This window comes from Neovison vison, chromosome 11, assembly GCF_020171115.1.
Source record: "Neovison vison isolate M4711 chromosome 11, ASM_NN_V1, whole genome shotgun sequence".
Taxonomy (NCBI): Eukaryota; Metazoa; Chordata; class Mammalia; order Carnivora; family Mustelidae; genus Neogale; species Neogale vison.
Window position 1 is genome coordinate 96,186,198 of NC_058101.1, and position 26,166 is coordinate 96,212,363.

Sequence of the window (26,166 nt, forward strand, 5' to 3'; positions counted from 1 at the left end):
AAAAAATTAATGTAGGCTATTCCCATTACAAAGCTAATTTTCTTCTTTACCCCCTAAACCATAGCTGAGGGATAAAACTACTTAGGTATAGCCTTTCTTCTACCTGTGTCCTAGGAACACAAACACAGACACTTATCATCATCCTTATCATTAGATGCATCTGTTACATCTGATAGTAAAAATAATAGAAAAATAAATTTCAATTAATGTACGCTAAGTTTATAATGTGGTGAAATATAGAAAAAAATTTTTTTATGTTGTAAAGATGAGGTAGCAATATATTGAAATTTTTTTCATGGTCTCTTTTTATCTCCACTATAAAATACTTTTCAATTTTGATTTTAAAGCTTTGTAAGTTTTTTATTTAAGAATGTTTAAATATATTGTTACTTAAATTGTTCTACTCTGGTTGTGATTCACACAAATTAAGAATCTGCTTTGAAATGGAACTTCCTAAAACAGACTGTCATAGTCTAGGGTGATTAAACCACCTTTTAAGCCATTTTAAAATGGCTTAAAAGCCATTTTAGCTGCCATACTGTCTACGATATAAAGATGTCAAGTCTGATGGACAAGAGCATGGCTAGAGCTCCCTAACAAAGAAAAGCTAAAGAAATCAAGAGATCAACGCTGGTTTAAAAAAAGGAATCTTGGGCCATGCCAGGCAAAGTTTTACCTGTCTTACTTTGTTTCCATGGTTTAAGGGAAACATCAAAACAAACAAACAAAACATTAGAGGTCAGAGTAGTGGCAGAAACTAAAGACCTCATGCAGGCCAATAAACTTTTCAAAAGTAGAAGGGGATTGGTTCAAGATGGCAAGATTAGAAGATCCCAAATTCACCTCCCCCCATGGATATCCTGACTCTGCAGCTTCATATGGAAAAATTTCCTCTTTAATAAAAACAACAACAACAACAACTAAAAGCTGGCTAAGTACATCGGGCAAAACCACACTGATGTTCATAGGAGAGGCTGGGACACAATCTCACGATAAACCCTGCCCATGGTTCCGTGACCAACAATGAGGAATAAACTCAAACCCCAGGCCTTCTCCTTGAGGAGTAAAGGGTTCATACCCCACAGCCAGCACTTCAACTTTTAGGACATGCACCTGAGACATGAGCACCAAAAACATCTAATTTTGAAAATCAGTAAGACTCCTGTCTCAGATGCACAAGGGTATGGTGATCTGAAAGACTGCTCTTAGTGGGCCTGGATGCTTGGACATATCTGCCCTAGGGCCCAGCTCAGAGGCAGCCTGATTGCATCCAGACATAAAGTAAAGGAGGTTGACCTGCTTATGTTACAGTATCAGCTTGTGGGCAGGCATCTAACTTAACACACATATCTGGGAACCTAGGAATATTCTCTGAGGTGGAGACTGGCAAGTTCTGTGTCCATGTTCTCCCTTTGCTGTGCTCCAGAGCACCAGGAAGGAAGATTTTACATGTGTCTGGTGCCCTGATCTTTGTGGCTGCTGCCCAGGGGATGCCTCTTGTCTGGCTGGCTTTGGAGGCCAAGGAGTTTTGTATTCTTCATCTCATAAGACTGTAATTATCAGCATCACCCAGAGAGGAGCTTATATCCATGTCTGGCACCTTGGTTTTTGCACCTGCTGCCAGGCGACACCTCCACATTACCAGCTTTGTTGGTCAGTGGGCCTTCTGCTTGTGGGTCCCATAGGACAGTAATTGAGGGAGAGATAGTTCTTAAATAGCTACCACCCCCACCGCACAAGAGGCAACAGGCCTAGGAGCTTGGTCTTTCTGTGAAGGGGGCCTATTAACTAAAAACCATTGTGCAGCCTGAGCAGCAGGTTTCTAGTTAAACACACATCTAAGGAATGACTATAATCCTTTCCAGAGATGTCAGAGAGCACCACTATCTCCATGCTGTCCTTCTGCCACACTCCAGAGCGCCAGTGTCTCCTGGAGGGAAGCTCTGCATGCAGCTGGTGTCCTGGTTTTTATGTCTGCCCTGTTTTTGCATCTGCCCCCTAGGGTATGCCCCTTGATTGCCTGCCTGATCAGGAAGACTTGCATTCCTGGGTCCCACAGGACTGGCAGTTGGAGACTGAATTCTTGGCTGGCTGCCACCCCAGGATACCGCACAGACAGCAAATTGAGGCATACCTCCTTCCAGTCTTTCTGTGAAGGGGGCCTCTTGGCTTGTCTTAGAACTTTGGCCTGAGGAGCAGGCTTCAGGGTTGGTACACATCTAGCAGATTAAGAGCTACTCTCTAGGAATGTAGGTTGTGGACACCATCTTGGCACTCTCCTGCCTTGTTCCAGCTTGCCAGTATCTCTCAGAAAAGAGATGATACATTCATCTGGAGCCTCAATTTTTGTGACTGTCACCCAGGTGACCGCCAAATTGCTTGGTCAGTGGGGCTTATGCTTGTTCCACAGGACTGACATATTTGCATAATTTTTAAAGCTGGTACCTGAGAGTCTAGCTTCCATACAGCCTGAATCTAGGTAATGAGCTTTTTCTCTTTCAGTCACTGACAGGTCTTGGGACATCCTCACCTACTGAGGGCTCATAAAAATATAGTAGGCTTTTTGGATAATAATAAAGGTTTGAGAGAAAGCAGAGTTGAAAGACAAGGTTCATCTTCTACACAAGGAGAGGCTGTTGTTTTAACTACTTTAGGGATCAACACTTTTCATTTGAAGTAAAATGAAAAAAAAAAAAAAAGAGGCATATATTCCAAATGGAAAAATAAAACCTCACCAAAAAAAACCTTAATAAAATGCTGATAAGTAATTTACCTAATAAAGAGCTCAAAGTAATGCTAATAAAGATGTTCATCAAATGTGGAAAAATAATGGATGAACACAGTGAGAACTTCAGCAAGGAAATGGAAAATAAAAGAAAGTACCAAATAGAAATCACAGAGCCAAAGAATACAGTAAGTGAAAAACATACTAGTGAGGTTCAAGAACACATTGCATGAAGTAGAAGGATCGGCTAACATGAATCCAAGCTTCTGGTGGAACTCAGCCAATCACAGCAGCAAAAAAAAAAAAAAAAGAAAGAAAAGAAAAAAAAAATGAAAATAACTTAAGGGGCTTATGAGACAACATCAAGCAGACCAACATTTATATTATGTGGTCCCACAAGGAGGAGAGAAAGAGGCAGAAAAGATGTTTGAAGAAATAATGGCAAGAAACTTCCTTAAGGAAGATAAGGAAGGAAGTGGGGAAGGAAACAGACATTCATATCCACAAAGTCCAGAGTTTCCAAATAAGATGAAATCAAAGAGACCCACATAAAGGCACATTATAATTAAAATGTCAGAAGTTAAAGATAAGAAAATAGTAAAAGCAATAAGACAAAACAAATAGTTGTATACCACGGAACCCCCAAAATAAGTGTTTCAGCAGAAACTTTGTAGGCCAGAGTGAGTGGCATGATACATTCAAGGTGCTGACAGGGAAAAAAACTTCCAACTAAGAATATTCTACCCAGCAAAGTCATTCAAAATTGGAGAGATCATGAGTTTTTCCATATAACAAAAACTAAAGAACTTCATCAAACTAAACCAGCCTTACAGGAAACTTTAAAGAGATTTCTTTAAGCTGAAAAGAGAGGTTACTAATTGGTGACAAGAAGACATATGGAAGAATAAATCTCACTGGATAGGTAAATACATGGTAGAGTACTGGATTAATAAATTATAAAGTATATGGGTTAAAAGACAAAAGTAGCAAAAATTCTATGATTATGATAACTAGCTAAAGAATGTAGAAGTAAAATGTGACATCAAAAACAAAGTGTGGGACAGGGAAGAGTAAAAATGTAAGCTTTAGAATAGGACCAAACTTAAGTTATCAACTTAAAAGTAGACTGTTATAATTAGAACTTATTATATGTTAAGCCTCCTGATAACCACAAGGTGAAAACCTATAATATATACAGAAGAGAGAAAGAGAAAGGATTATAAGTATACCACAAAGAAAAGTCATCGAACCACAAAAGAAGAGAGCAAGAGAAGAAAGGAACAGCGAGAACTACAAAAACAATTAATAAAATGACAAAAATACATACCTATCAATAATTACTTTAAATGCACATGGACTAAATTCTCCAATCAAAAGACATAGAGTGGTTGTTTGGATTGGGAAAAAAATATTAAAAAAATAAATTTACACTGCCTATAAAAGACTCACTTCAGATCTAAGGACACATAAACTTAAAGTGAAGGGATAGGAAAAACTATTTCAGCAAATGGAAACCTAAAGAAAGCTGGAGTAACTATACTTGTATCAGACAAAACAGGCTTTAAAATGAAGGCTGTAATAAGAGACAAAAATTAGCATTACATAATGATAAAGAGGTCAGTCCAACAAGAGGATATAACATTTGTATATATTTATGTACCCAATATAGGAGCATCTAAATAATAAATTTTAACAGACCTTAAAGGGAGAAATAGGTAGCATTACAGTAGTAGTAGGGGTTTTCAATACCCCATTTACATCAATGGATAGATCATCCAGACTGAAAATCAGTACTGAAATATTCACCTTAAACATGTTAGACTGGATGAACTTAACAGATAATTACAGAATATTCCCTCCAAAAGCAATAGAATACACATTCTTCTTGAATGCACATGTAACCTTTTCCAGGAAAGATCATATGTTGGGCCACAAAACAAGTCTTGTTCAGGGACACAAAGAATATGTCATCCTGATGACAGGTGAGTTTCATCTTTAGGTATTGACCTGCTATGCCTCTTCAGGATTCTTTGGTCCTTAAGTTAATAAGGAAATTAGATAGTAGGACCCATTAGGCCAGATGCACATAACAGAAATATATGTAATTTCCCATCCAAAAGCAACTGAAGAGCACATTCTTTTCAAGTGTACATGGAGTTCTTTGGTTTATGTTTCAAACTGCCACATATTATCAGAGTTCTTGAGCATAAGAAGAGGAGTATTCACCCTCCACCGAATGCTTCAGATTAAATCAGAGAATGTCTTTGGAAAGTTTTCCAAATACCGTGTTTCCTCTCTTTGGATGTGTGTGGCTTAGTGTCATTGTGAATCTGCCACATTTAACTTATTGTTGCCTGAATGATTAAACATTATGTTAATATGCTCATTCTGTCCAGGTGTCATTCTCTATATCCTCCTGGTGGGATATCCACCCTTCTGGGATGAAGATCAGCACAGACTGTATCAGCAGATTAAGGCTGGAGCTTATGATGTATGTAATAAATGTTCATAGAGCTGTAGATGAGTGTTTGTGTTTTGTCTTTTGACCAAGAACCAGATTTTTTCATTACAGGTTTAACTATAATTTTCAACTGTTCCTCTTACTTTTTTTCTCTCTCCTAGGGAAAGGGAGATAAAGAGTAAGGAATGTAGCATATGTATTCAGTTTATATTTCCTTTTAGTTCACTATCTCCTAGGATGGAAAGAAATACAGTTGGAAGTTTCTAAGGAAGAGGACCTTGCTTGTAAAAATTTTGGGATCTGAGTGCATTTTAAAACATAGAAAAATTAAAACATTTTTGCTTTAGAAATGATTACTGCTTGTTAAGTTGAATTATATTCCCAAATGTTTATCACATAATTTTAAATAGTATGTCAGTAGTACTTTGCAGTGATCCATGTATCAAATAGAACATTGTTCCATTGCATTAGCTTGACTTTTTTTGTCCTGTTTCTGTAATGGGCTTCTGTGCAAGCTTTCATTTGAAAAATGGGTTTCGTAATTTTAAAATGTTTGAAAATCACCATTCTAATACATTTAATTTACAGTTAAGAATATTTGAAAGTATGAATATGAATTAAGTCCTAAATCTAAAAAGTAAGGCCTTATCAACTTTCTCTTTATGGCTTAACATCGTGTTCATTGATACAATTTTCTCTCCTTTGACAAATATATCTGTAAATATAATTTACCACTACCTCTGAGTATACCTCACGTAGTCAGCAATCTGAAATTAGAGTTCAAAGTCTGGAGATGCTTTCCATTTATTATTAAGTGGGGTTACTAAAAGAAATAGGCATTACTGGTCTATCCTGCTGTGCCCAAGTTAAAAGCTCAATGTGGAAGTAAAAGGAGTTTTTAAAAAGTCTGTATTATATTGTATCAGGCCTCGTGAACTCAGCATGTCATTTCTGTATTGCATGGAGCACTGGGTGTTATATGTAAACAATGAATCTTGGAACACTATATCAAAAACTAATGACGTACTATAAGGTGACTAACATAACACAATAAAAAAAATAAATGTTCTACATATGGATGTGTGTATTGCAAGAATTTAAAATGTATATTCTTTTAATTTTGAAGCATTTCATTCTAGTCAAACTAATAATTGGACCAAATTATGATTTATGTGGCCATAGCTAGCACATTCATCAATTTTACAGACTACAACTAGGCTCCCCCCTGGGAAAATACAGCTATACAAATGCACTGTTTGATCAATGTGAAGGAGGGACTTTGTTAAAATTTTAAAAATGAGAAAAAGACGCACCTTTATTCAGGCTGAACCAGCTCCCAATTTGCTGTCAGAAGATCTGTACACCATGAAGGAGCAGCCGTGAATATTTCTTCAGTAGCTCCTAATCATTAACAAGTTTTTACAGTTGCCCATAATAATATTTGGAATTAAAATGACAGTTGTTAAACTGGTAAAATTTGAAGTATTAAAGAGTCACTATCATTTCTTATTTCATTTTGCCAGTGGGTCACAAAGTACCCATTTTATAACTACTAAAAGTGAACGAAAGTCCATGATACAGTGACAGTGGCATTTGTTCCAAGATTATCTATAGAAATTCATGAACTGAGAAAAGGACCTGATATTCTGTCTGTTGCTTAGAAACTAATGTGATGTAAATTTTTCTGAACCTATCAAGAATAGTATTTCTACTAATAAGTTATGTGAAAAAGAGGTTGCATTTTTATCAACACAAATTTTAAATGAAGAAACTTAGAATAAATAGTTTTATTGTATAGTTATTTGTACACAGATGGATTACTAAGAGAAGCTATGAATACTGGTTCCTTTTAAGAACTTTGCTTTTTGATGAAATTTGTAATCAGGCAGATTAACCTTTCTGAGATGTTAAAATGGAGTCCTGCTAAGGTTCTTGTAGTCTGAGATTTCTTGCAGTACTGTATTACAAATAGCCACAAGTAGTAGGTCAGTTTGGGCACAGGTAATGGAAGCTGTGTTATTATCTCTACTATTCCTGCTCATGAGTTATGAAAGTATGTAATACCTTATTTTTTTTTTGTAATACCTTTTTTTGAATCTTGGTGTAATAACATGATGACATCAGTACATGTGACAGCCTGTCAGCTTTATTGATGTTTGCAAATAATTATAAGATTGCGTAAAATTTTATTTTCAAACCAAATAAGGATGCCTTGAGAGGACTAGAAGATTCTTAAGTTTATTTTTCTAAATTTTAAAGTGTATTTACTTGGTATAATATGCAATTTAGAATAGATATTTAGCCCTTATTGGTTATTTTTCTTTATGTAAATAGAGATAGAGGGGATATCTACTGCTATATATCAGATTATCTATCTGCAGATATAATTTAACTTCTACAAAAAGTAAATGTATGAAGAAATTCACTACTTAAGGAAATGATTAGTTTGCTTGGTTCTTCCCTGTTTGACTGAGGGTATCTATTTTTTAAACTCTTTATAAATTTGTATTTTTTAAGTTTCCATCACCAGAGTGGGACACAGTGACTCCTGAAGCCAAAGACCTAATCAATAAAATGCTTACTATCAACCCTGCCAAGCGTATCACAGCTTCAGAGGCACTGAAACATCCATGGATCTGTGTAAGTGACAATTCTGTAAAGACCTTAGGAAAAAATTAAAAATAAATTCCTCTTTAAAATTGTTTTCATGGATTTAAAATAATTTTTGCAGAAAAGATGAGACTAAGAATGAATGAATATTTTACTCAAGGTGTTTAAGAAAATAAATTTGTAATGATGATTGCTGTTTGGGATAACAAAATCTAATTTACATAGATTGATGAATATTGCCTACAATAATACAAGGAATGAGTGTTTCCCCTACCAGTTATTGATAATACTCATGAACAGAGGGCAAGGAAATGACACCAAGATTAACTATATCCCAGTAGAGAATATTGGACAAAGTTCAATTATTTATCATTAAACAGCTTTAGTGGGGAAAAAATAAGGTTTAGAAGCTTGTAGTAAAGTTATACTAGCAAGAAAGAGTGGCAATAGTAGGCTGAATATACTTTAGATGTGCTAAGGAAAACTGAAATTTGGAAGAAATATAGAGATTTCAGTACATTTCTAGGGTGAAGTGTCAAATGTTAGGGCAGTAAATATGGTCCTAAGTAAATGAAAGACAGTCCAATAGAAATATAATTAAAGACATTGAAATAAAGGTGATTTGGGGAACTATTGATACTCATTTCTATACTTTTTATAGATAAATGTTGCAAAAATAGTCTTGGCAAAACTAGTCATCCATTATTAGGGAACTTTTTTTGCAAGTAAATAATCACAAGTTCATCATATGGGTTCAGGCACCATTAATGCAGATTTGATGAAGTTGAGATAATGTAATACTTAGTATGTTTTCAATATCCTAAGTTTCCTTTCTTCCTCTTCCAGCAACGTTCTACTGTTGCTTCCATGATGCACAGACAGGAGACTGTAGACTGCTTGAAGAAATTTAATGCTAGAAGAAAGCTAAAGGTAAGTAATTCTACATTTTTGTGGGGAGGTAGACTTGGCAGAGTGAGAAAAGAGATTCTCTATGAGAAAACAACTTTTCAGCAAGACTTTTAAATGTGCAGACCTCAGTAGTCCCTCTTCTTCTGGCTCTTCAGAAAATGGAATAGCACACTGGAAGTAAGTCTGCAGTGAAGAGTTAGAATCTCTGTGCAGTGTGTGCTGTGGTTCTTCCCTTCGGAGGAAAAACAACTGTACAACTTGGTAATTGGAATCTGGCCACACACATGAGGGCAGCCCCAGCATTATGTAAGATATAAACCTGCTGCTCTCAGGAAACAAAAACTAAAAACAGACAAATAAAAATCTCCCAGCTGAAAGTAAGGCTAGGAGAAGATATGTTATCAAAGACTGTATATTTATCAGGAGAAAGATTGGCTTAAGCAACATTAATTTCATATTCTTTATTTTTCTGACAGGGTGCCATCTTGACAACTATGCTGGCTACAAGGAATTTTTCAGGTACATGTATTAAGAATTCTCCTTATTCACTGCTCTCTTCTTTAGTAATCATCTTAGAATTAAAGAAAAACTTAGTAATAGAAAAACACTGTTGTTTAGGGATAGCAAATATATGGCATGGATTCTTTCCACACAGTGCCTGTCATTAGGAATCCGCCTGGGTACTATCTCCACAGAGACATTAGGCATGTGACTGCACTCTTCACGAGAGCTCTCAAGCAGTCCCTCCCCTGGTCAGTGCCATGCAGCCTGTGAAACCCACCTGTCATCCTAGCTGGGGTACACACAAGTTGAAATATGTACTTCCTCCTTTTAAAACTCAACATTTCAAACCTAGAATTAGTTCATTGATATTACATCAACTAATAGCTATAAATAAAAATTTTTTGTTTGTCTCATTCTCATAGGGAATCCCAATAAGCAGGATTTTTAAAAGAAGACCATTATTGAGGAACCCAGTTCTCTTAGGCCCAAGTTCTTTCAAAAGTACAGTTGTATCTTGGCACACTTTAAGAATGGTTGCATATTTCAAAGGTATCTAAACTCAAGAATTGACAGAGGACCCTACCTCACAGTAGTATCACAGGATAATAAATGTTCCTCAAAATGATTCCATGGTAGAGAAGTGAGTTGGGGGAAATTGGAGGGGGAGACAAACTGTGAGAGACTGTGGACTCAGAGAAGCAAACTGAAGGTTTTGGAGGAGGGGGGTGGGGGGTTGGGTGAGCCTGGTGGTGGGTACTATGGAGGGTATGTATTGCATGGAGCACTGGGTGTGGTGCATAAATAATAAATTCTGGAACACTGAAAAGAAATAAAGTTTAAATAAGTAAATGATTCCATGCTAAAAATAATTTTTTAAATAAAAGAAGCTAAGCCATTTCTTTATTATAGGAGTGACTTTCTAAAATGGACATAAATATGTCCAGAAATTACTTGAATTTTTGAACCCCTTTCTTCAGTAGATTATCACAAAGGACCATGTTTCCAAAAATCAAATTTTGGTAAATGCTAATTAGTCTTATGTATGGGGAGGAACTGAAACAGCAAGAAACCTGCATTTGGTGAAGTGCCTGTTGAGACATGGAAGGATTATCAAAAAATTTGCCAAAAATACTACCACTTTACTTTGCTTACTATTTATATAAGAGAGATATGAGACATCAAATTATCCAACTATTCTTCAGTGATTTCTCCCTGTACATATTTAACTCCTGGGTATTATAGTGCTATCAGGTGATAACCCATAACCTTATCAGATGTTCTTTAACCTTCTCAACCTATTTTTCATTACTGTTCCTGACTTAAATGGTCAACTTTTGCCCCCATTATATTTAGTTATATATAATGTGAAACTATAGGAGGCTTTCCAAAGGCTTCCAGTGACCTGTTAAACAGCAACAAAGATGAGAATACAATGAGTAATGCTACAAATTGAGGAACTGTGTTAGTCAGATGTATGTACTTTGTCCAGTTTGTTTGGTGTATTAAAACATTGTTACTGCCTTTGTCAAGTTACCTGTTTTATGAACAGTTGATTAATATAGTTGACATTTATATGGGTGAGTTCAATATCATCTCATTAAATATTAACTAATATATACTATATTCAAATAAATATTTCATTGTGGCCCAAAAATTAGTGAATTAATAAAAGATAGGATGATTAACATATTTTGTTAAAGATAAACTAACTTGAAAAAATCTTTAATATTTTGTATTTTGTTAAAGTCTTAAATACACTCTTAGGCATAAATTGGGCCTTCTTAAATATATAAAACACTCATGTATAGAAGCTTTTTGTGTACATCACATTTTCCTTTTCATCATTGTGTAAACTAAAAACTCGTGACTAATGTGTGAATTTTATATTGTTTCTGATGTCTTAACATGAAAGACAAACTTTTTTTTTTAATCCATCACTTCAAAACCAACTGAATAACTTTGGACCAAGTTACAACATCTTGTACTTGATACTGCATTTTAGTTCTGAGTATTTTGTTCATTCTGTTTCATTAGGAAACATGCTCTTTATAGTAATTTGTCCATAAGTATATGGTTATAAAGTTGTTTTTATTTTTTTTTCTTTTCTCCCTTTATGTGGAATGTATTTCTTGTGAGGTAAGGTGAATAGTAACCAAAAGGGACATTTCTGCATCTCCCAGGCCAAATCCCTGCTTACCCTGAATCATTGTCTTCTCTTTGCTTGCTATTGCAATTTCAACTATTCTGAGTTTGCTTTCTAACCTATTAACTGCCACAGGATTTACTTAATATTGCTTTTTAACTCTAGGCAAATGGTATTGTAGCTAAGGCAACTATTCTTACAATGTCAATTAATAATAAATTAGTAGCTTTGTTGCTAGGGACTAAATATAATTAACATTTTTGTATTTTAAATTTAAAATTATACCAAAGTGATATCAAAATAATATCCCAAATCAAATGGATGTCAGGAAATTACATGTTCATGCAGTTCTATTATAGCTAGTATTTCCATTTCAGATGCCAAAGTCTATACTGATACAATAAGTAATTATAAACATACATATATATAATATATATATTTTATACGTACACATATATAGAAAACATTAAATGGAAACAGGTGTATACTTTGTCCTGCATATTCATAAGTGTTCTACACTTGTATTAATTGTCATTAGCAGTTACATAATCTGTTCACTGTGTATGAATGTACCCATTCATTAAGTATTTTTTTTGAAAAGATGACTTCACCTTCTGATATACTCAAGAAGCTCAGTAACAGAAAGAATGCTAAAAGCTGTGCTTGGAGAAATTGAAGTTTCATATGAGACCATATACTTCAGCGGTTCTTTAATTTAGTGGAAGATTGTGTTCTGTTTTATATCTTACCTCAAATTTTATTATTTTTAATTTTTGATGTGAAAGGCTTTTGCTTATGAAAGCCTTATATTCTGATTTTGAAGTATAAAGGAAGACATCGTGCCTTTTTTTTTTAAAGGTCCTATGCTGTTTAAAAATTTGCTCTTGACCAATAATATCCCTTTTATTTTAAATACAATTAATGTCAATTTTTATAAAAATGAAAGCTCTGATTTCAAACTCATATATTTTCAAAGGGTGTTATTTAGTCAAAGCAAATTTTCACAAATAAATTTCAAACCTTTAGAAAGAGGGGCTTAAGTGGCAGAACTGACATGGTCACCATACTTGTGGTATGAATGAACATGTAATACAATCTGTCAGCTAATGTCTGAAGACTGAAAGCAACTTTCTGGATTACAAAAGCATAGTCCAGTTAAAGTTCCAGTATCCTTTTCGCAACCAACAGTGAAATAAAGTCCAGTAACATAACTGGCAAAGTGTTCAATTATATGCAATGAACTAAATAAGAATTTAGTGCTAAATTTGATATGGCAAAACCAAGAAAAGTGATACTGTATTTCAATGTCCTGTAAGCTCGTGCTCATCAGTGTGACCTTGATAATTTGGCATATGTTGGCCATAACTCAGTAAAGGTGGTAGAAGGAAACAATAATCTGGTTTGTTGCCTGGCATGGATTTCTGTGGATAACTCACTGAAATGATTTTACTCTCTCATTTTGCAGCAGCCAAGAGTTTGTTGAAGAAACCAGATGGAGTAAAGGTAAGTTAAACTTAAACAGGTGCTCCTAAAATCATTACTGACTTTCAGATGCTGGATCATTTTTAAATGTTAAATTTAATTTGTGAGTTTTCACAGCTTGTATTTTTTATAGTTCCTATAAAGGATTCAGGCTGAAGTATAAAATAATATGTAAAGGTGACGAATATGTATGGCAAGAAAAAGTATATTTTTCTATTTTATTATAATTAAATAATCTGACAAAATAATACTTTTATATGGAGTTGTAGAAATTGAATGTCTAAATCCTCTCTGCTTTACTACAGTCCTGAACTACAATAGTGACCTGAAAATCAATGAAAACCAAATGCTTTGCAACTAGTTATGCTATGCTCTTGAAGTCTGCTGAAATGGATAACCTGAAAAAAAAAAAAAATCAAGTCATAGGGTCTGGGAAATTAAATGTCAAATGATTAAATTTCTCTGCTTGGGCAGTTTTTATAATGGTCTTAATTGTTCTTGCTCTTCTATCATAAGGTATTGAAACATACTCAAGGTGAATATTCTGAAAAATTATAGAAAAATTTTCCAGAAAAGATAACAACAGGATATTTTGGCTTTCTTGGATTTCTGAAGAAAGTAATACAACTTATTTTCTATTGGTTCTATTTTGTTTCATGGGAATTTATCTTTGATTGAATGTAACCTTATATTTGTATTATGTTTGTTATCTTTCCAGAGTATTACCTAAGTATTTTGTTTCTTTAATCCTTTTCTTTCTCTTCCAATGACAAATGTGTACATTCCTCATGAACACTTAAACATTCTTGGGAATTAGTTAATATTCTAACATTTGAACTTGACCTAAAGTTAGTTGGTCAGTTCATTTTGAAAATATAAAATAGAAAATCATTTATCACATCTTGTGTTCATGCCCAATCATTTCTTCACCTCCTGTTTATGTGTGATTTGGGAATTTCCAGAGCTGTGGTTACCATGCACTTGTGATTCCCATTAAGATGGCATTTGCCTTTTACCAATTTCTTTCCTCAACCTGTAATGTTCTCTTCCTTCTGCTTAGTCTATTCAGTTTCATTAATGATGGTTGATGTTGCCTTTTTCCCAATGTTACATTGGTGAAAGTGTGATATTTTAAATTTTCAAAATGTTTCATTGTGTGTTTTTCTGTACCTTTCAGTGATGCAGAGGCCACAATCCCTATCAAGATATTTATTTTTACTACTATCCTTATATAGAAAGAAACATTTCCAGAGCTTTTTTTTCTTCTAGACAACTTACAGCTTCTCTTTAAAGAGAAATTTATTCTGTGCTCCTTGCTTTGATACTTTAAAAATTCAACCGGTCATATTTTTTTTCTTTTCCTTTCTCTTTGACTGGTCAATTCAGAAAAGGAAGTCCAGTTCGAGTGTTCAGATGATGGTGAGGATCTCTATCTGCCAGATTTCTCCTCCTGTGAAAATTCACACTTAGGAATAAAAACAGTCTTATTTTCCTAAGTTAGTTTAACTGGAGAAAGTGTAGGACCACTACACATCAGTGTCAATTAACTATCAAAACACAGTACCCACATTCACATAATACTGTTTATCTTTGAAATTGAATTTCTAAAATAGTAAAAAGTTCATACTTATATCCATGTGCTATTAAAGGATCTTTTATAAGACCAGGGTCCAGTTTTCTTTTGACACTGAAGAGATCATGATGTAGTTAATGCCTGTTTAATGATAAGTGAAGGAATACTCTAGGATTAGTTTTAGGTGATGATCATGATTACTAAAACAGGAGTTATTTTTAGGTCAGATACACTATAGTGTATCTACCATGAAGTTTATAAATAGTGTGAAAGTAAGCTTACAATGGACCCATCCTAGTTAAGCATCTTATAGAGGAAACATTTATTAGCCCCAAAACTGAATAACCTTAACACCTGAGAAATAAAAATATCTTGCCCATGCCTCATAACAGTAATTCAGTGAATTACTGAAATATCTGGTTTGATTTAGTTTTGTTAAAGAAAAATGGCTTCCATAACATGAAATAACTATATTTCATAAACAAAAGTTTTTATATGTTTAAAAGACAGCTTATAGTTTAACTCCTACTTAATATTTGACTCTTTACTAAAAAAGAAGTCCTCCTAGTCTTTTACTTAGAAGTTCTTTTACTTAGAAAACTTTTACTTAGAAATTCTCCTATTATTTTTCAACTAATTAATTAAAATTACAAGTACCTTCAAAAGACTTCCCATAGTAATAAAAGATCATTAAGTTTATCTTTACATTAACTTAAAAAGTTTGTGCTGTACATTTAAACACAATTAAAAGTGGTGGGTGAGGCTCATATTTAACTCCTATTTGCCATGTTTGACAATAAAGCATAGCTCATCCAGGAAGAATGGCCCTCAACTGGAAAGGTTGACTTGGTCGTGTGTATACACTGTGTACCTGTGTGTGAATGTGTCTAGAGGTGTGTGTTGTATGTGTATGCACACATTTGTGCAGAGAAGTATGTGTGCATAGGTGTGCATGTGTGATGTTTTCACTGAAAGAAATCAGTTCTTCACAACCATTCTAGAAAACTATCAAGTCTCTTCTCTCAAAACAGAAATAAAAGTATCACAAAAAAAGAAGTAAACTATCTCAATATATTCCTCTTTTACTTTTGTATCCACTGATATAAACTGAATATAACATAATAAATACATGTGGTGCTTTAATTATAAGTACTTCTGATCATTTGACAAGAAGTCATCTGTGTTTTGCCACACACTCTTCCTGATAGGAAATTGTGTGCGCATCCCTCCTTTTTTATCATGTATTTCATACTAACATAAGTACTAAATTTTGATCTCTTCATAATAGATTCCATTATCTCTTATCTCTTTCTGGCTGTTGCACAAATTTGATACTAAATTCTGTGCACTTTTATGTAAAGAAAAATTTTAGACCATCTGCAAAATAGAGATTGATGGTTTAACATTTAAAGAGTTTTTCAGTAAAGGGCACCAGAAGTTTTCTCTTTTCTTGCATGTCACAGAGCATAATGTTATAGCTTATTTAAATAATACTGATACCAAACAATCACACAAATGTGAATAAATAGAAAAGCAAAATATTATATACCTAAATTAATTTCTTTAACCTTCTATGTTCTTCCCAGTAGTGGTTTCAGTATGATCTTCAGGTATAAAATACAAAAGAAAAAAAACTCCCAGAAAGTCCAGTTAAATTGGTGTAATTGCTTATAAACTCATCTGGTATTCATCTGTTTTATACAGTACGTTTCTCTTTTTGAGACCCTTAAGAACATTTATACTAAAATTATGGGATGTGTTCCTTTACATAATAATATGTAAAGAAAATAGTAGATAATGTAGTATAAGAGAATGAATGTTAATTTATACTTCTGTTTGGTAACCATAATGTAAGTTATCATACATGAGTTTAAATGAATGTTGACTATTACTGTTTAGTTTTCAATCCTTTAGTGCCCAAACTCAGTTGTGTTTTCAAGTTGTCACTTGTCTACCTTGACTTTTCTCTGTGCACCCATTATAATACTTATCGACGCCTGAGCTGCTTTCACAATGTGGCTTCCATTGTGATATGATCCTTCTTTAAGGTCAACCCCAGTATGTTAAAGCAAAGGAGTGATATGACCAAACACAATCTTCAACAGTAGCACTTTGAAAGAAAAGCAAAGGAGTAACACTTTGTCAAGAAACACAGTGTTTTCCTCTCAAACAATTGTGGAAAAGGTCTTTTGACATTCAGAATATAGTAAAGAATTCAGTTTGCCCATTTATAATTGGAGATATGTTTTTTAAAGAGGCCCAGATGTACCATTTAAAAAATATAAAGCATGCATCTCATCAGAAGATAGAGGTTTTGGGGCGCCTGGGTGGCTCAGTGGGTTAAGCCGCTGCATTCGGCTCAGGTTATGATCTCAGGGTCCTGGGATCGAGTCCCACATCGGGCTCTCTGCTCAGCAGGGAGCCTGCTTCCCCTCTCTCTCTGCTTGCCTTTCTGACCACTTGTGATCTTTCTCTCTGTCAAATAAATAAAATCTTTAAAAAAAAAAAAAAAAGAAGATAGAGGTTTTGAATTGGATGCCTACTAAACAAAGTGATGATGGCTTCTCAGAGAAGGACGGTCTATGTGTGACTTCAGGATCAAGAATAAAATGAAAAAAAAAAAAAGCGTTCATAACAGAGAACAGTTGGAAGCTGGGAACAGAATCCACCTTGAAGAGTATGAAAATGTTTATATTTATTTCATACTCTAAACTTGATTTGAGCTCCACTGAAGCAGTTCTTTGGTGGCTAATGTGCCACAGCCAAAGCACCCAAGTCTGTTTTATCATTCCACTGTCAGAGACACGGTCCTAGCCTGTATGACTGTAGAATTGATTATTATTCTTGTCAGACATCACAGTGTCTTTCACGTTCATCCTCAGTGGCTCTTTATTTTCAAGTCTGTATCTCCACATAGACGTGCTGCAATATAGAGACATTAGCTACGAAGGGGTTTAAGGCATCTCTGTTTCTATTTTCTGCATACCTACAGATAAACAACAAAGCCAACGTGGTAACCAGCCCCAAAGAAAATATTCCTACCCCGGCGCTGGTATACCTGGACTCTTTGTAACCCTTCTTAAGTTCTTTATTGTTTTTGTTGTTTCTCTCATTTGCTTTCACTCTATAGATACATATATTATATAAGTACTTTATTTTGTTGGGTTTTGTTTTGCTTACAAAGATAATGAGAAAAGTTCATTTCATTTCTTTTTTGTTATTGTTGTTAAGGTAGTTGCCAAGCAGTGTGTTTCTAACATGAGATGATCTCATTTCATTGTCGAACATTATTCTGATAGCTGTGGTCTCTATAGTTGAAACTGTCGCATGCTGCTTTATAATACAGTAGAATGCGCTTTGGTTGCTCTTAGCTCTTCTTCTGATGGTAGCACTAGATGATGCAAAAAACGATTTCCTCCTTTCATGATAGAAATATTGACATCAAGGAGAGCTAAGGGGATTATTGCTAGACAACAGTAATGTAGACCTTATTCAGAGTTCCCGTTCCCTCTTACTAAAAGACAGCAGGGCTTTGTAAGACCTCACTTTTTGAGATAAAGAGGCATTGGGTAATTCTGAGCTTCTTGTTTGCTGTGTTTTAAATGATCACTGTTTCACTTTAATCCCAAAGAATGAAGTGTATACCAGAGAGCTTTGAATGATCAGTGGAAACGAGTTTTGCCCCTTTTAATCAATTCACACTATTTACAACTAAATCATTTTAATACTTTGAGATAGTGTAATGTTAAAAGTCAAGATTTGAATACTGGCATTCAGTACTCTGAGTTCCATAATGGTTTGTTCAAACTATTACATATTTTGATATAGGTTTTCTGAAGTAGTTCTGATTTTTTACTATCCTCTGTACTGTTATTTTTAATGAATAAAAAATAGTAAGGGATTATTTCACTTGGGTTAACCAGAAGGTTCAGTTTAAAAACACTTAGAGGAAAAAGTACATCTCAAGACAGTGTTATCTATGAGTAAAAAACAATGTCAATCACACCTCTCGCCAGGGAAAGGAAGAAAGGAAGCAGTAAATGTGTTCTTTGTTACGGCATAAACCATGGTGAAGAGGAGATCCTAAAGGACAGAAGAGTGCTTATAGTAGGAAAAAATTTTCAGTGGGCTGCAGTAACTCTCAGCTACCAAGACATCATGCAATGAAAGTGCCAAGCATGCCAATAATATATGGACGCTGAATCTTTTTTAACATCAGTCATTTGAGTGTTATTTTCCACTTGGGGATGTTTCTTCAATTCTCTGGTAGAAAGCAGAAAGGAATAAAGTTTTCTTCTTAGTAAAGCATGACTTTACAAGCAAATCTGTATATGTAGTCCATAAAGCTGAAATTTATTTTTTAGGTATAAATTAGCATGGCATTTAATAGCAGTATGTTTCAGATTATAGTGAGTATATGATTAGTCCTAGAATCCTTTAAATGAACCTTTTCACTATTCCATAGAATTGCTAATGGACTTTGGAAATACATTCTTTAGGATAGCCTTTTTTTTTTTAAAGCAAGGCACAGTGTTCTAGATTTTCAGAGTATTTATCTGTGTATTAACTATACATTACTAACTATAGTGATGACATCATAATCCATTCTCAAAGATGCACCTGAAAAGAAGTCCTCAGAAAGGATTCAAGATCATTTTAAAGAGTTCTGATCTCCAATGTTCTTGGTCCATTTTCTATTAGGACACACATTAACAGCCTACTCACTAAAGAAAAAAAGAAAGTTCTGTTTCAGAACTTTGTGAAACAGTGAGTGCCTCTTTAGGTCTCCAAACTTCAAAGCCTTGTCTGTGTACCGATCACGAATAAGGTCTTTTGCATGCTGCTGCTGTGTACTGAGGTATCCTATCTCATGGGCTCATCAGGGAGATCTTTCATCAGTGGTCTTGTCAGCTGCTACCTCTGACAGTAGTTAACATCGCTTAAGCTCTTGTCACTATTTAGTTTTGTCAGCTGGCTCACTCTGCTCTGTCCCTCACACTAGTAAGAATGTACTTACCAATGCGAACTGTTTCTTTCTCTATTTTGTTCTCACTCAGGAGCCCCAAACTACTGTAATCCACAACCCTGATGGAAACAAGGTATTCAGAAAGAATCAACATCATCTTGCTTTAACAAGATGACACATTTCATCAAATATCCAAAGCAAAATTCATTATCTAAATATGGGAAAGAAAATTCTTACCCTTTTTCTACCAAACTTTTTTTTTGGGGGGGGGGACCTCATTTATCTAGAATTTTACACATATTTCTTTCAAAACAAAAATGAATGACATCTTGAAAAAGAAATGAATGGAACCATTAGCCAATAAAAGTCGGGTTAAGCAAAGTCTTTATGTCAAGATGACTGTGTATCTTAAGCAATTCCATCTGGTCTTTTTTTTTTTTTTCCTTCTCCATGCCCGTTTGTGCATTGTACTTTAGTTATATTCTGCATGAAATTTTAGAATTTCTTGCTATCTCATTTCACTGTCTTCAAAAAAATCAACTTGAATTCATTAGTGTTTGTTTAAATTTAATGTTGCCTTTGAGTTTTATCTATTCTGTTGTCATAGTGCTTTTTCTGTTAATTCCCTGTTGGTGTTGTTTTTGTTGTTTGGCATGAAATTGAGGATAATCAGGGAGTTTCAGTTCTTAGGAAATGTTTGTTTTTGTTGAGTTATATGCATTTCAGTAACAGATATTTAACCACTTATGCTGAAAGAAGACTGTAATGTTTTCTGTCTGTTATAGATTGTGTAGCATGTTAACTAAATAATAGTACTTGTGTACATGTCTATAGGATGAAAGGAGACATTTTCTGAACATATTCCATGTTTCCAGTTTACTAACTCTCATATATTATTGTATCTCTAAGGGAAGGAAAAAAATATTTCATCGATTTTTCTCAAATACTAAATATAGTCACAGGTCTAATCTCTCCTTACTCTTATCAACAATGTTTAAGTCTTAGAGAACACATTTCCTCTGGTTTAACATTTAGTTGATCAATATTAAAATCATTAAAGTAAAAAAAAAAATCAAGTATTCTTTAATATGAGATGTGTTTTATGGTCATAGCGCAAAATATTTTAAGTCCCTAAAAGACATACAGGACTCACAAGCATCATATAAGAGAAAAACTTTTTAAAAATATCATTAGCAAATGAAAGACCAAGCATAACAGCTGGAGTGGATACTTCAATAGTTCTAGCTATCTCATTTGTAAGAGTTGCTGCATGACATTTCTGCTTACATGAATTCATTTACTTTTACAGTGCATGGGTTTACCTTCATCTTGAGTTTAAATTTGAACACTAGGTCACATTAAGAAATGCATGAAGACTATTTGCTTTTGTTTTGTGTATATGGAGAGCTTCTGGACACACATTTAATTAGTCTGTCCCTTTGGCTTAAATATTATATATAATATTTATATAAATTGATTGCTTTTTTGATTATTGAATCTCTACAAGGACACTGATTGGTATCTGCATCATTTTCCAAAATCTGTTTTTCATCACTGAGCACATAGCTCTGGATTGGAAGTTTGTTTCCAACTTCTTTCAGCTCTAGCCTTTAATCATTTCAAGTGGATAATTGTGTTTTTCTTATGAATACTACTAAATTTCTTTTCTAAAAAATATTTTGTTAGCACATTATTAGTGGAAAAAATTTATCAAACCATTTTAAGAAACTGTATCTTAATACTGGCAGTTACAGTATCCTTTTAACTGTGCTTATTAATCCTCAACTTCATTTTTAGTTTTGCAAAGAAATAGCTTTGTCTTTCCATTATGGGAGCAGGTTTCTTATTGATAACAGCCAGTTTCTAATTAAGAAATGGATGAAAAAATCTAATTGTCCTTGAAAGTAAATTATTCATATAATTCCATTGCGCTGATCACAAACATGGAAATTCTTGTTAAAAGCAGTTTCAGGGCGCCTGGGTGGCTCAGTTGGTTGAGCGACTGCCTTCAACTCAGGTCATGAACCCAGAGTCCTGGGATCCTCCTGTATGAGGCTCCCAGCTCCATGGCGAGTCTGCTTCTGTCTCTGACTTTCTCCCCTCTCTCACTCTCTCTCAAATAAATAAATAAAATCTAAAAAAAAAAAAAAAGCAAATTTCAGCATAATTCAGCTTAGTACCCCTAGCTTCCTGATCGAATTGATACAATGAAATGCTTTCTGTCTCTACACAAAAATAAGACAAATAGGCTTTGAATTCAGTGCTTGATATAGTACCTTATACAAAGATGGGGTATTTACTTTTATTAATTGATAAGAGAAATTGATCTATTTTAGGGTCAAATTCATTTGGCTAATATATTCAATTCTGATAAATATATAGAAAAAGCACACCCTATGGGGCACTGTAACCAAATATGGCCTTACACAGCTCTTAAAATAAGTTGCATACTTTGGCTGCTTCTACAAATAACCTACATTTATCATACTTCAGAGTAGGCCACCAGAGCACTCCCTTTTTGAAGTGTTTGCAGCATTTGGCATTTTATTTCTGTTAAAACCACATAATGTACTTGTCCATCTGCATGTCAATATATGTACACAGCTTGCTGATGAATTTTGCATGATATGTTTATCACTTGCCAATTTTAAGAAGAAAAAAAGTGAAGCTTTCCATTGTTTGCAACTTAACACATGTTTTCTTCTCGACAGGAGTCAACTGAGAGTTCAAATACAACAATTGAGGATGAAGATGTGAAAGGTATGATTAAATCAGAAGTGGAAAATCCTAATTAGAGTTCCATATAAATCAGAAAAATAGTTGTTTAAAATAACAAGTTTGGGAACTAGGCCTCTTCTAAAAAACAAAAGTTCTTTTCTTTTCATACGTACACATTATTTTGATTATATATATAGATTTTGTCAATTTTTTCACATTATATTTTTTCTCTGTTTTGAAATATACACAAACATAGGACATTCGGGTACATTGTAATTTTAAACTAGTAATGACAGTCTGGGGACATAATATCAAATTGTAAATGTTATCAGTTAGAAGGTAATATAAAATGTTTATCTATGTCAAACATTTGGCATCCTTTTTATCCTAGGGTTTTGTGCACTTTCCTAATATATTCTTGACCTCCATTCACTTGAGTTGCCCAGGTTCTTTTAGAAATATAAATGAGTCATTGCCAGCATTTCTATGGACATCTCACTGCCTCTGCCTCTAAACATATTTTGACTTCTTTTTGGTCTCCTGGCTATTTTAGAAGGGTTAATTTTGCTTCAGTTGCTTTCACAGTTTTGTGTTCTCATTTTCGTAATTCTGTGTATGTAACTACAATTTCTACTGGCCATTTGTCGAGAAGCCATTCCAAAAAAAAAAAAAAAAAAGGTAAGAATAGGATGTTTAAAAAGTATTAAAGATGGGGGCGCCTGGATGGCTCAGTCATTAAACGTCTGCCTTCAGCTCAGGTCATGATCCCAGGGTCCAGGGATAGAGCCCCGCATCCAGCTCCGTGCTCAGCGGGAAGCCTGCTTCTCCCTCTCCCACTCCCCTTGCTTGTGTCTCTCTCTTTCTCTGTGTTAAGTAAATAAATAAAATCTTTTTTAAAAGTATTAAAGATGTATTAAAGGAAGATAAGCATAAAACAAATCAGAGAAATGATTCATCAATGAACATTATTTGGAAAGATTATTTACCTAATAGTGTCAACATGGGCTTTCAGTTTGTAGTGACATTAGTAAGACACAGTTTGGAAAACTATATTCATGTTATAGAATAAAGAATCTGGAAACTCTCAGGTCAAGGAGACAGATAAGAAATTTAGGAAATAAAAATGCATATAGACTGCAAGTTACCAGTCACCTATGCTGACTTTTTCCTCTTTGGTTGAATAGAAGAGCTGACTCTATTATATTAAAGTGTGTTCTCTATTTATAACTTAGTGCACTGACCTAACTCTGCTAGAGGTAGTCAGTCATTTTTTTTTTCTCTTACAGTGGAAAGGTGGATAGCTGTGTCAAGGATTTTATTTAGTAGGTCTATTCATCTCGTTCTTGCCCCAGAGCTAAAATTTGAACAGAAGTAATTTTATGAATCATTGATGCCAGTCACATTAGATAAAGAGATTTTTTAACCAAATAAGCAGATATGCCATTTAGCTTTCTCAGTGATTCAGAAAGCATCATCTTTGTAAGTATTTTGGATTCATTAGCTCTTTCAGCCATAAATGTATAAAAAAAACCATAAAAATGTTTATATGATTTTATACATTCTTCTCTTGAGCAAGAATCAGGGGAAATAAACCTGTGCATTATCCACTAGAAAGACTGAATCTTTAAAGAGCTGAATAGTATTATAATAGCAACACCTCACGATGTGCAATTAGTCCTAATAAACATATTCTTGGTGATCACAAGCAGGGTTTTAATAAGTGGTCTTTCTCACCTGAATTTGACTCTTTACTAAGTTTTGGTTTAGGATGATCGCTGTTAATGCAAGTAAATATCAACATATAAACAATCCCTGTCAGCCCTACCTTATAGTTTATAATCTTTTTTGATGAAATAAAATTGTATCAGCACCTCTCAGAAAACAGTTCTCTCCATATCACAACAATGATACTGGTTTCCTTTGCCTCTGGGATTCCACAAATTGAGGTAGTATTTGTTTTATGATTATAGGCTACACACACCAAATATTAGCAAAATTAAAGCATAATACTGAGATGGAAAGAAATGTCCAGTTGATTACTGACCCCAAAGTGTTTTTATTTATTTCTTTGAACTCCGTGAATAAGTTATTGAAGTTTTTGCTTAATTTTCTTTGCATGAATGTGGCCACAGAATCACAGATATAACACATTAGGCATCGTTTGTGATCTCTAAGACCCACACAGCTCTTTGGTGGCTGACCTTTTTTAATATTGAATGATGTCAGAAACCTGTCAGACTAGAAGACACTTTAAAAAATCACTCAGGCCATTGTTCTGACTCCAAAACAAGCATTAAATAAAACTGTCATTAAAAAAAACTGTCATAAATATTTTTAATGTATTTATTGTGCTGGTGATGTGCTTATATGGGAATCTCTTCATTAATCAGGACACAGTCCATCAGAAATACCCTAATTGATTTCTGCATTTATATGACTGTGTTCTTTTCTCTTTACCTCAGAGTTTGCTATATATAGCTCTAGGTAGCTTGGTAGAGAGTGTTTTTTGACTAACTCTGTTAGAAGCCAAATTACCTGTTATCTAAGCTCTAGGAACTCAAAAAAAGACATCAGTTATATAACCTGACCAAAGCCACAGCATCTCTACAAAGCCATATCCTATGTACAAAATTTCCTGTCTTTCTTCCACATATACTTTCCAATCCTTTCCCTTCTGTAAACTACTTTGTTATCAGGGTGAAACACCAGACTTCGGGATATATTCTTAAATGCATATTCCCCTGGCATGCTCTTGCATTCAGTCACCTGCTCCATCCATTCCTGCTGGCTGTCCCACATAACCCCTACACCTAGACTTCTATAGTTTCATGGTAGCATACGATCCCTGGAATACTGTAGTACATACTCCCATAGGACATGCTTCCATGCCAATGGAGTACACATTCTGTCTGGTCCCCAAGGACCAACCTGGCAGTGACAGTTCTACACACTCTCTACTGTAAAGAAACACAGTAGGGGAATATTAACACATCAGGGTGATCTAGACAAGGGGAGAAATGAAAATCAACAGAATACCTTTTGTTGGCCTTTTCAGGGGCAAAAAAGGTAGGCCAACCTACCTTAAGGAGGAAGAAAGTATTAGTCATAGTAGATGAGTGATCCTTCACATTCAGGGAACCTGGAGCACCTAGAGAGCCAGAATTTGTAAAAGACTCATTTTCTTTGAGCTCTCCCTGTTAGTTTCCATTCAGAAAGGCCTTTAGTTTTCATAAGGCCCCAATCTATGTGTTATTCTTGAACTGTATGTAGGCTACCTCAGTTTTTTTCATTCAGCAGATATTTATTGAATGGCTGTTTGAGGTCCACATCTTTTCTTGGTGACTAGTCTTATTCAAGAGCTTTCATCAACTTAAGAGTCAAGATGTTCTTCTGTACACTTTTACATGAAGCTTTTATGCTATAATTTATGCTGTTTCTCTCAGCTAATTCAATAAATATCAACAAAATTGACTTTAAAAACTGAGACCCAAGATAAATGTGTTTTATTTTTAAAACTCCTTTTTCATTTTTAAAAAACCTTTAGCATTTCGTTATAACCACATTCCCTTCCTCAGCTCACAGTCCTCCTAAGGGATTGTTTTACAATTTTTCTTTTTAAAAAGCTTCTTAAGTTCACTGTTTTCTCTTTCCAAGCCAAGTGGACTTCCTAGTGTGGACCTCTTGAGCCATTTCTTAATTTTGTCCTATATTCAAAAACCAAATATTATCTCTAACTCTATGTCTGTAACTCAGCAGGAAACTCCATGTAATGGAAAGACCATAATAGCTTAAAAATAAATGGGAGTCGTAATGAGGCATAGCTATGACCATAGAAGCACTGTGCAGTAAAAACAGCTTTACGCACCCAAAAACAAACAAAAGTTTTCCTATTAGAATTCACTACTGTTTCCAAAACACAGATTTTTAGGTCTTAAATTGTTGAAGTAGTCATTTCATTTTGAGTACATTTCTAGTAAAACAATTACTTTTAGATGGCAACACTTAACATTGCAGCTCTCTATGAGTTCGGGTGTCCTTAAAGCTAATGATACATAGCAATGGTCCTCTCAGCACT

At 34.4% G+C, this 26,166-nt stretch overlaps 1 protein-coding gene across 10 annotated transcripts in view; it reads left to right on the plus strand.

Annotated features, from left to right (window-relative positions):
• Positions 1–26,166, plus strand: part of CAMK2D (calcium/calmodulin dependent protein kinase II delta) — a 345,149-nt gene that overhangs the window by 285,296 nt on the left and 33,687 nt on the right. For 5 of the 10 annotated variants that reach the window (XM_044224161.1, XM_044224160.1, XM_044224169.1 and 2 more), the window contains 8 exons: positions 5,122–5,216; positions 7,704–7,826; positions 8,643–8,726; positions 9,182–9,224; positions 12,818–12,855; positions 17,400–17,459; positions 19,465–19,506; positions 22,085–22,133. In XM_044224161.1, the coding sequence (XP_044080096.1) occupies positions 5,122–5,216; positions 7,704–7,826; positions 8,643–8,726; positions 9,182–9,224; positions 12,818–12,855; positions 17,400–17,459; positions 19,465–19,506; positions 22,085–22,133 (534 nt within the window). The remainder of the gene's footprint in view (positions 1–5,121; positions 5,217–7,703; positions 7,827–8,642; positions 8,727–9,181; positions 9,225–12,817; positions 12,856–17,399; positions 17,460–19,464; positions 19,507–22,084; positions 22,134–26,166) is intronic. The other 5 variants (XM_044224165.1, XM_044224163.1, XM_044224166.1 and 2 more) reach the window with 3 other exon arrangements.